The 12,307-nt window shown below is 33.7% G+C and overlaps 1 protein-coding gene across 1 annotated transcript in view; it reads left to right on the top strand.

Moving 5' to 3' along the window:
* Positions 1 to 11,483, top strand: part of LOC134527409 (uncharacterized) — a 125,650-nt gene extending 114,167 nt beyond the window's left edge. Inside the window, exons 5-7 of the mRNA XM_063360073.1 lie at positions 552 to 698; positions 1,247 to 1,387; positions 8,469 to 11,483. Coding sequence (XP_063216143.1) covers positions 552 to 698; positions 1,247 to 1,387; positions 8,469 to 8,598 — 418 coding nt within the window. The 3' untranslated portion in view covers positions 8,599 to 11,483. The remainder of the gene's footprint in view (positions 1 to 551; positions 699 to 1,246; positions 1,388 to 8,468) is intronic.
* The last annotated feature ends 824 nt before the right edge of the window (positions 11,484 to 12,307 follow it).

Raw genomic sequence — 12,307 nt, 5'->3', positions numbered from 1 at the left:
GCATGTGTTAAGCTAGGAATTTTAAATTTCACTTTTAAAATTGATTTTAAATAAATCATCATTCACACAAAAATTAAAATTAAAACAAATCCTTTAATGGTATTGACCTCACAAAGAATATTAAAAAAAAATGGGTTACATATTTTTTTTAAATTTATAAATATTTTATTATTTATACTGGTTATGTATCTAACTTAATTTTTTTTTTAAACATTTAAAATGGACAGACTCTGTGTGTACGGGAAACTCGTTTTAGAAAAAATGTGACCATATTTGCCCAGCGAATATAATGACTGAAAAAAATAGCATCCTCCATGTCCTGTTTCTTTGTAATAGTGAAAATTTGTAGGTAAATGAATGTATGTAGATTTCAAAACAATAGTATCATTTGGCGCTTGTACATAACAACACACACATACCGATGACAAATCTACTCAAAAACCGCATACAATCATTGTAATTGACACATTGTAAAATTGCACTCCAAAGCAGTTCCTAAGGAACGAAAGGGAGTGCGAAGTGCCGGGTGCGAGGGGCGGGCCTGTGCGCAGGGCGCTGCTGTACGCGGCGGTGGAGGACTTCCTGGCCAGCTTCAACCTGGACGGCAAGGCGTGCCTGCTGCGCGCCATCTGCGAGGTGCACGGCGCCGCGCCGCGCCGCTACGGCCTGCTGGGCGAGATGCTGCAGCTCTTCTTCACGTGAGTGCCGCCGCACGCCTCACCTCTTCACATATCACAAGTTTATCTACAAGTGCTTTTAACAATAACAAGTGTAATGTGTGCGCGGAGTCCACGCGCGAGGGAAGGGAAACTTCTTGCTTATTATACAAAAGTCAGAGACTTCAAAGTTCAACCAATCTCTTACAAAGAGATTCCACTGGGGAAGGGCTCTATCCTGTTGCCAAATATTTACAGGTTCACCCTCTACTAACTGGGGAAATTATGCTCAGGAGTCGCCACTTCACGTGGGTGGCGCTGCAAGCAAGAAAAAAACAAAGCAGTACTTGCGCATGCGCTTATCTAAAACCGTTTGAGTTAGGTACTCTTTAATTGTGACCACGAACCAAAATTCTGCAACGCTTAGTTGATACTATTAAAATTTATAACTGTGGCATTCTTTTATGGACATCCTGTACTTGTGAACGCCACAGATGGCAGCACCGTGGTTGTTACACATGCCCGGAGGTCCTCTCACGGAGAGCTGAGATGTTGCAGGGGTGAGCAGCGCGCGCGATGCGTGTCCGCAGGGCCAGCAAGTCGCCCTTCGCCGCGCTGCTGGGAGACTACGTGCAGGCGGAGCGCGCGGGCGGCGACCACGGCGACTGCTGGCGCTACTACAAGGACTGCCCCCAGTCGCTGTTCGCTGCGCGCCAGGAGAACAAGTACAGGTACAGCGGCGTCAGCGGCGCCACCTTCCCCGCCGAATGCCTCGTGACGACTCTCCGAGGATTACTAACAGGGGTTTTCTCTCTCAAATATATAAACTATTACAATACCTTGATCAATTAATATCATAAACACTTAACCAACAAGCCGTTAAATAATAATTATGGTATCGATATTACACCTGTGAAACCAGGGTTGACAATGCCATCCCCTCCGCATTAAAAAAAAATGGAAGTTACAAAAAGTTTCCTTTGATGGAATTTTTAAACCAAAAGCTTTATTTAATGTTTTGCTGTGTGTTTTCACAAGTACATTGAAATTAACCAAAAAGAATTGTTTTGTGGTTATTGGTAAATGCATAAGCCTACGTAGGTGTCAAGAGAATAATTTGAATTTCGTGACAAGTAGGCACATGACATGCTAGGGTGTTGGTGAGTAGTATAGCTTGGCTAGTCTGGCGGCAGGGTTCAGGGCAACGAGCATTACTCCTACGGAAAGAGTGGTAACTTCCATGTTAAATGCGTGTCACAATAAGCAGACTGCTATGGAGCGACCGCAGCGATACCATGTGTGTCGTGGTAAAACCTGAACTAACGAGCGTGCGGCGCATGCTCATTAGGAGCCCTTTTTTTTAGCTGCCACGTGCTTGCTTTTCCCGCCATACAGAAAATTAACGATTTGTTTGTAAACAAAGATGCAGAGAAGCAATAAATTCTTCACAAAGGATGTTACTTTATATTATTTTCTAAACTAAATTGGTCAATTACTTTGATATTGCCTTATAAAACACTTGTAATGAATTTTCTCGGCAAATCATTATGTACTAAATCGAAACAGGCGTAACTCGGACCTATTGCATCTCTGCATGTTTATTTCTAAAAGTTACACTCGTTAAATACTTAACCTTCTTTAAGCTTTCAATTGCAAAGAAAGGCTAATATTCTTGTTAAGGTGCCTGATATTATCTGGTTTGTACCATATGAAACCCCGACATCTGTCATGTTAACCATAATAAATATATTGCCAGAATGGAATCACTTTCGTGAGCATTTTGTTTGGTTTAAGTTACCATGCGCATGTATAAAACCTACCTATATTTTAAAAACATACAGGCCTCTAACCCAGGTGTGAATACATTTAATTACACTTTTAACACATAGGTCAGGAATGTTCTGTTATGAAATGAATCTAGTTATCATGTTCGTTACTAAAGTTTTTTTCTCCTATAGGCCTGACTAAATCCTACTTTGTTACCATTAAAACCAATTTTACCACAACTGGTTTTACAGTTTCAACCCCCCCCCCCCCCCCCCCACAACCCTTCAGTGGTTTTATACACAGTTAAACATTAATAACATATTACCTCAAAATGCTGAATTACATGGTACACAAATAGGCCAAAATTGCATTTTGTAATAGATTCTCACTTATAGAATGGGCCTTAAATGTTGGCCAGCGCATACAGCTGGCTTTGCAAGGAGGTGGGAGGGAGAGTTTCACCACAAACTATGTGGCGTTCCTACAGACCATGACACCTTTCTGCACACTGCAAGCCCGACCAAACCCCTGCTTGGCAGGTCCTCACAAGGCAGCAGTAGCTAGGTAGGTAAACTATCTTTCAGGCGGAGCAGCAGTATAGCCATACAGACTGTACATGAACATATTGAGAAGCGAGAACATGTTTATACTTTACTAACTACTCAGTGAAATTGCGCTGTTGCACTGCATTGCCAGTCGCCACTTCTCAGAATATTTTTTTGCAGAATAAGAAGCATCTTGAAGGTTGGGATATAATGTAGGCTAACATTGACCCATAATCAACACTGTTAATATTTGTTGAACTATTCAGGTTTTTAATCAGAATATATAAAACTAAAGCAGAATAATTAAATATAGCAGTTTTTGCCTAAGTCATGAGCATACATTTATCCAGACGGATCAATAATGCTGTGTAGGTACTCTGTTTTGCAAAAATCTGGCTTCTGGGAGCCCTAGTAGATCAAGCTGTCAAAACAACTGTCCAAAAGTTGGCAAAAACAGTTAACCATGATCACTCTGATGTTTGATATGAAACCTATTTCAATGAATGAATTAATGAATGTCTGATTTATGTGCCATACTTTCTGAAAAAAAGGAAAGAGGAAATTGAATTTGCTGTAAATAAAAAAATGTACCTTCAGACATGTTATACCAATATATTTAAATTTCATTCAAGATAACAAATTAAAAGGTTCACTGTTCACAAGACACAAAACCTAAACCCATGTTTACTGGTGCCAATAAAATTTGTAAATATAGTTGTCTTGTTTTCCTATATTTACAAAATTAATGTTAAAATTATATTTCAACAATCAAAAACAACACATTAATACAACAAATTAATGCTGTATAATAGTGTAAATATGTACCAAGGTAATTTTTCCAGTTGTTAGGGTTTCACCCACTCACTTTTGTGGTGCTGTAGTGCCATAACTGTCACAGGGTATACTGAAAGCTCCAAAGTCAGGGTATGACCTACTTGGGCCAGATTATTTTGAAATGCAGAATATATTTCATGCAAAGGTAACCTGAATAGGCTATTTATATGTATTACTAGTTTACCTGAGTCAAACAACATAATTTACTCTACTTATTAGTTTATTACATCCGCCAGATCATTTCAGAGTACAATTTTCTACAAATATATTGGACAAGTGAATTTTACACATTAAATATCATGATGAGCAAAAAATCAACCAATATAAGAAGAAATGTTTACACTCTTCAGCGGCGAGAAGAAGAAAAGTTATTATTTTATTTATTTATTTTTTTAAATGTCCAAGTCGACTACAAAAATATACAATTATATTGTACATGTAGTATAGGACTCGTCAAGAATATTAAACATTATGAATACACATTTAAGTACAATCATATACACATAAACGTAAATAATTAAATAGTAAAAAACAAATAATTACATTATATAATAATAATAATAATAATACATTTTTAGCATAGTTTTGCTTCCATAATATAATTAATAGAATAAAATCTGAATTCCAACAGCAAATCTTTCAGTATTTCTTTTTTTTTTAAATACACAAAGTTGGTTTTCTGATTAAAAATGTGGTGGAAGTTTATTATAAAAACATATAGCAGAGCATCTCGGACTATTTGCAAAACATTTTGTACGATGTTGTAATATATGAAAATTATTTTTTGATCTAGTCGAATAATTATGTAAATTGAAATTCTGCAGTTCATTCAATTGTGAATGAGCAAATATATGTAATTCATAAATTTATAACGATGGTAATGTTAAGACACCTAAGCTTTTGAAAAGTTGTCTGCATGAGGTACGATTATTTACATCCATTATTATACGTACAAATATGTTCTGTATTTGAACAATTTTAGATGAGTCCGTGGAATTACCCAAAAATATTATTCCATATTGTGAGGTTCAACATAACCAAAGTAAATAATTTTTAAAGCATTTAGATTAGTCCATTTTGAAAATGTTCTCATAGCAAATAATATTGAGCTCATTTTTTTTAGTTAAATGAGCAATATGAGATTTCCAATTAGGGTTCTTCTCAATATATTTACCTAGTATTTTGGTTGAATTTGATTGAGATATATTATAACCATTAATCGATACAGTTGGGTCTTGCAAATTGTATAAGTTATTAAGTTTAAAATGCAGCCACGTTGTTTTTGTGTTATTAAGAATTAATTCATTAGCCTTAAACCAATCTATGATGTCCCTAGTTAAAATTTTAATATTTGCAATTAAACTTAAAGGGTTATCTCCATGTATAGATATATTAGTGTCGTCAGCATATAATACAACATTTTTAGGCAAATCGTTAACGTATATAAGAAAAAGCAAAGGTCCTAGTACAGAACCCTGAGGAACACCAACAGATATGTTTTGCCTATCTGAATGAACATTATATGTTATGTTGGTTAAGGGATCTATATGTTGTACTATGACTACTTGTAAATGCTGAGACAAGTGAGATGTTAACCAATTAAGCACTGTATCTCTTACACCATATGTGCTTAACTTTTTAAATAGTATTTTATGGTTAACACTATCACAAGCCTTACTTAGGTCACAAAATAGCCCAACAGGATGATTCCTTCTGTGTAGGTCCATAGTTATAATGCTGATAAATTCATAAAGTGCAGTTATCGTTGATTTACAACGCCTGAATCCATGTTGACTGCCCACTAAAATTTTCTTTCCTCAACAAATGACATTAATTTATTAAACATTAATAATTCTAATATTTTTGAGAATGAGGACAGAAGAGATATTGGACTGTAATTCTGACAGGCGTCACGAGGACCTTTTTTATGCAAGGGAATAACTTTTGAACACTTCCATAAGGTAGGAAAATAACCTTGCATAAAAGATTCATTATAAAGATATAACAATGGGTCAACTATATAATCAATACCAGTCTTTAATAATAAAATCAGGTACATTATCTAAACCTGATGAACGTTTACCTTTTGAATTATGAACTACTGACAATAAATCAATTTTAGTTACAGGAAATATGAAAATAGAAGACTATGTATAGGTTGTGCCAGAAATGGAGGCTGTATTGTACACATTATTATTAATAATCTGATGAACACGGAGTTGGTTATGCACTATTTTATAAAAATATTCACTAAACTCATTAGAAAACAATCTTTGCTCTTCTGGTTTTGAACGACAGCATTTTACTGCACATTTTCGCTCATAGGCATATCGTCCAGACATTTTTATCTTTTCACGTTTTCTTGCTAACCAAATATTTTAAAATGATTTCTAATTTACCAGCTGCAAGTTGTTGTTTACCACTTAACAACACATGGCGCCAGCAAGTCAACCCTTGCGAGTCAAATAAATATCCTACTTATTTTAGCGGAGTATTTTCAAAGCAAATTATTTTTATTATAATATTGAATAATTTTAAAAATTGATGTAGAAACTTCGTTACAAGTACAAGTAGCTATGCTATACTTGTTGAAGTCTTTAGTGTGATTGTGTGATATTGCTTTTAGCGCGGTCACCTGCATCATGGCGAATGACGAACTAACAAAAAAAAGGGTCCATCATAAAAAAAAGCCTGTGCAACGATTTCCTATTCCAGTTTCCTCCCCATGGTTCAGGGTAAGGATTAAATATTGTCGGCCGCCATCTTGCAACCGCCATATTGGTTGTCCTCGACATTCATAAGTCCCCAAAAAGGCTAAAAATTCCCCAAAATGACCAAATATTTCCCATTTTTTAAAAGAAAATTTCTTGTGTTGAGGGAAAATTTCCCGTTTTGTTCTCTAAAAATGATGATGGCTTGAAATGTTCCCAAAGCTGCTTAATACTCCCCCTACCAGCCACCAGTTCGCTGCCAACGTCCTATTAACCTCCATTTTGTGTTTATAAAATTACTTTTTTCAAAGATAATTAACAATTACACAAAAATTATTTTAATCTAAAAATAATTCTTTAAAATTAATACAAAATTATTTAATAAAAACATGCCATTACGCCAACAAGTTAAAAATCCCCAGTTCTAACCCAATTAAATTAAAAATATAGAAAATTACAAAGACATTAAAGAAAAGAAAGCACTCAAGTAATGTGAAATAGATGTGTCTGGCGCAGAGTGGTGTATGTGTATTGTAGATGGGTTCAATGACCGGCTACCATCTTAGATTTGTCCGTACATATTATCGTTTTTCCTCAAAACATTATTCCATAATTCTCAAAAAGTCACCTTATTTGTCTATTTCGAGGAAAAAATCCTCCTAAAGGAATTTACCATTTTATCTTTAAATAAACTCAGAACCAATTTACCTCAGAAAGGGGCAATATTCCGCAAAGGGGCTTGAAACTCCAGTAAAAAATTAAATTCAAGACGCTGATCATAGATTTGGAACTTTGACTCTTAACATGACTGCAATCCCAGGTTGTAATCCCCCAAGTTCTATTTAGTTAAATATAAATAAAAAATAAAAATACTAAGAAATGCTTCGATAAAATGTGCACTTATATTATCGAGTCTGCGTTCCTCTTTGTCTTGTTAAAAAATTCTCAAGAAACGCCTTTCTCTACAATGTTAATAAGTTCAAACAGATGTAATATTTTCCATATTATGGGAGTTACGGGGATTTTTCTGTTTTTTTCAAAAATCCTTCCCCATTTATACCCTTTTGGTCGGATATTGCCCATTAACGAACTCCTACCATGATTTTCACTAATAGATTTTATGTATTAGTTTGGAATTGATTTGTAAAAAATTGTGGCACTTATCGTGTCCACAAAATTCTGAATACTTTTTTTTAAGTTGACGATGGTTTTGGGGTCTATGGACCATGAAACGAAAAACTATATAAAATGTTATCGAAAGTCGCACCATGGTAACGGCTACAATAGGTAGTATTTATTTGAAATCTATTTAATAGTAAATAAACTAACCAGGTAAAAGTTTACATACCAAATTATTGTGGCAAGGTTTTGGTTTTGAACGGGGTGGGGAACGGCAGTGCCCAATAATGCTTTGTAGGTCTTCAGAATTGAACCCGAACTCTCTTGTTCCCTGACTGTTGGGTACGCTTTATAGGCGGAAGGATTCGTTATAATACTCGAATTAAGAATAAATACATATAATGCCAATGCTTCATGAAAATTTGTATGATTTTATGTCGGTGTTCAATGATTTTTACAGAGTTATGTTTTTTTTATACCGAGTAAGGTGTTTTATATATTGCTGTACATTGGTATAAACAATTTATAAAATGGTATTAATTTTAACAACAGGTATTACACAGTTATTAAAAAAAGTGGGTACAGATTTTAAATGCTTATTTTAGAAACTTATGGCTCTTATGCTTATGCTACCCACTTAAGCTTAGTATAAAAATTCATTGTATTTACTTTTTACTAAGGTTTTCTCTAAAAAAAATATTAAATATCAGTGAATGTTTCTAAGTTGTATATCAATCAGTCCATTTCTAGTATGTCACTGCACTTCTTTTATAAAGAGAACAGCAGTGGTGCCAGTCACGCATAATGGTTCCACCCTGGCTGCTTGACTGTTGCAGGGAAGACGCGGCGCCGCATGACGACGAAAACGAAGCAGACATCGAGACGAACGAAGTGCTCGGCGAAGCAGACGCGAGGACTTCCAAAGTGACGCTTAGCCCGCCGGAGCGACACACGGAGTTCATGTGACAGTGTCGCGGCAGCCGGTGTTACCTGATGCGCCGCGCCAGCACGACCAGACACTCGCGTCCTCAGTGCAGCCCTCGTCCTCATTCAGAAACTGGAGCCAGTGACTGCACTCAGTTGGTCGATGCGTGATTTGCTAAAGCGCTTACAAGGGATGTGTGATTTAGATTCATGTAATCACTAAAGCATTTTTTTTTACGAACGACTTAGGTAGTAGTAAAACGACAGCATTTAAGTGATATTGAAACATAAAATCATACTCAAGCATTAACAATTCAACTATTATCAATATGTTCACCAAAATAAGTAGGCGTTGTGAAACTGTGAAACAGTTAGTAAAATGCTCAATGTATTTTTAGTTGATGTGCGTAGCTGTAGACATGTGAATATATGTAGTAAACATAGTGTCTTACACAGTCAATTACATTGTATTCTAGCATGCCAGAGTTTTGATGTGATCAAATGTATGTTTCCTGACGTTAAAAAATTCTTTAATGCAGTAAAGCATCGAGAATCATAATAAACGAAATTTTTTTTTAATACGGTTAAACACGTCTAAGAAAACTTTCGGCGGGTGAATTAACACTTAGTGTTTTTGTTGAAGTGAGTTCTCCAGTGTTTTCAAGAGTAAGATACCATAGAACTAGCGATATAAGAGGAGGTCAGGAGGTAGCAGGAAACAAGATACATCACTCAACTTCGAAAGAAACCTGCATCTGCTCAGTCGTCTCAAGAGAGCCAATTAAAATCAGATACCAAAACTGAACACCTTTGTTGTTTACATTGTTAGTTTTGTGCATTAAAAATGTGCCATGGGTAAAGAACCAAATCTCCGGTTATATGATGTTCAAAAAATTAATTCATCTACTACACATAAAAAATATATGTAATATATGTGTATAATAAATATATGTGTAAAAATAAGTCTAGTAATTGTTCAGAAATACGCCTTTATGTAAATAAGTGTATAACATTTTTTACTTAATTCACACATCATAGTGTTATAACTTCGTTATTATTACAGTAAATATACAGACTTTTCAACGAAATATTAAACTCAAATAAAATAGGAATTCTTCATTACTTGAATAAGTGAATCTTCGCGAAACGACACCGTATTTTAACTCTCCCGTTGCATGTTTTCTTCTAAACAAAGGTAAACAAACACACGTGGACAAAAAAGAGTGTTCTTGCTGTGAACAACCAGTTTTCAAATATTTTGATGATATACCAAGAATAGTCTTTTAAATTGAATTTCAGACAAAGGTAACTCAGTGTCCATAAATTTACGAAAATATCCGTAAATTTACGAAGATCCCTGAATAGTATGTAACCAGCCTTCTTCGTAAATTAAAGGTGAAAATTTTGAACAGTGCAGTTTTTACGGATGGCCTACTTGATTCGGTGTTGTAGTGTCCATTTCTTACGGTCATGCTTCTTGAATAATCTACAAGGGCTTAATGAAATAAATAATATTTTGTCATGGGTTAATTGAGCAGACACAAGATTCCTATAAGATTAAATATTACTTGGAAAGTGTTGTGGTGTCATTTTTGTGTTTAGTTAAAATTTAATACTTATAATTATTGGTACCAGTGGATTCTGAAAACAAGGAGTTATTTCATATAATTTTCATACCCAATATGTTTATAAACCAACATGGGTGTATTCATTTTATTGACTCGATGGTAAATTATGCCGATGAATAAATATATATTTTTTTCTACATATTTTAAGTATATAAAATATTTTAAAAATCTGGACTTGTTTGAACAATATTTTTCTCAATATGGATCCACAACTGAGTATGCATTTTGCACGTAATGTGCACTTACTGTTATAACTGAAAGAGGACTACAATACAATAGTATGAAGAACTTTAAAGAATATTATTTATTTATAATGATAAACTGCCTTATCGCAGTAGATTATTTCGGCTACTCGATATATTGAACATGTTTATATTTTGGTTACTGTCATATCACGGGCTTTGCCAAATCAATTTTTATGGGTCAAAATATCTTTGAAAAAAATGATAAACACTCTTGAATCAGTTCTGATGTGAGTTAAAATGATCTTAATCAAAATCAAGCTAACTATAAAGCTATAAAGTCTAGGAAATTTACTAACTTGACACTTTACTTTTAAAAAAATAATAACAGAGCAGTACTGCTCTATAAATCAACAACCTGTAGGTCAAAATAAAAGTAAAATTGTTTATAACTAGGCACCACCAGTTTTATGTTGTAGAATTTACTACAAAATTGTGCTTTACTACGACACAGAAAATCTCCTGTTTTTAAGAAGCAAAGAGACCTTTGTAATCCATTCAAGCCACTTAAATTTTATAATGTTTTGAATTAAATTTATTTGTGCATTCACACCTTGATTTTGAAATAGTAATTGAGTTTTCAACGTTTCGTGACTTAAGTACAAAGATTTGTAAAAATGTTATAACTATTTATTTATATTTTAAAAATTATTGCTATTAAAAATGTACGTTAAAATACTAACAATGCTGAACAAAATGAAAAAGGGAGGTAGCTGTCATAAATTTTATCTTAAAATTAAGTTTAGGAATATTTCACTATCACTTGTATATGTGTTAAACCAGACCAATGTTAAAGCAACCACGCCAATTATGCGGTGTGTGTAACTTTTCCGTCATGTGAAGCAAGGTTTCTTATTTTACTACGTTGTGAATTCGTAGAATATGGTTGTAGCATTTTATTGTATTAACTTTAATCCGTTTTGGTCGAAGAAAAATTGTATTTACGTGCCTGCAGCATAAAATATTAGGTTCTTGTTTTAAAGGAAGGAATTTTACTTTTAATATACCGTTGAAGAGTCAACATACTTTTGTTGGAGTTTGTCTTAAGATATTATAAATAATGTTTAATTGGCTATTAGTAAGAATATCTATAGTTAATGGTTTTAATAAAATTAATTGATTCAGTAAAGTAATAAAATAATTTCGATAGTGAACTATTTTATTTCTTTGTAGATGGTAACTTATGTTAACATTATATTTCAGTTTTGTGTATGTACTTAATTGTATAAAACAGCATTTTTTCAAGGAATTTAAGTAAAAATATATTTTTTATTTTATATTTTATCAATCTTTATTTATTTATTAACCATTCATATTTAAAATGCAGTTAAGAAGTTCACCAGCACACTTTAACCCTGAAACGCTGGATTTATCACCGAATCAATGTTTTACAAATGTTTTACTGAATTCGTGAAAACCTACAACTGTTTGATAACATGAGTGGAATATACAATGCCTTGAATCCGGGTTATTCTTTCTACATGAATTCCTAATTACCAAGAAATTATATTGAGTAGCAGTTGGCCAAATAAGTATTCAGTGTTTTAATTTTTGCTAATTGAAATGACTAATTCAGTTAAGTACATGGTTTGTTAATTTTGAATTAAAGTCTTAAATTATCATTATAAGTGCCATCTCCATAAAGTTCAGTTTTAAATTTTCGACGTTTAATTCATTTTTAGTCTTTACCACTATCCGATAGCAAACAGATAGAAACACGCCAGATATGGTTAAGTGTTTTTTTTTTTCGCTCGTCAAAAAATAAAATATAGTCTAAATTTTTTTTATTACATAATACTACTTTAAACATTTGTGTTTATTACCGTAATTAATCGCACCTTAGCTTTCTTCCATTTATTGAGTCTCATAAACAAATAAAAA

The sequence above is a fragment of the Bacillus rossius genome, chromosome 1, assembly GCF_032445375.1.
Source record: "Bacillus rossius redtenbacheri isolate Brsri chromosome 1, Brsri_v3, whole genome shotgun sequence".
Lineage (NCBI taxonomy): Eukaryota > Metazoa > Arthropoda > Insecta > Phasmatodea > Bacillidae > Bacillus > Bacillus rossius.
The sequence above is the reverse complement of the archived record's forward strand: the minus strand, read 5'-3'. Positions and strand labels throughout refer to the sequence as shown.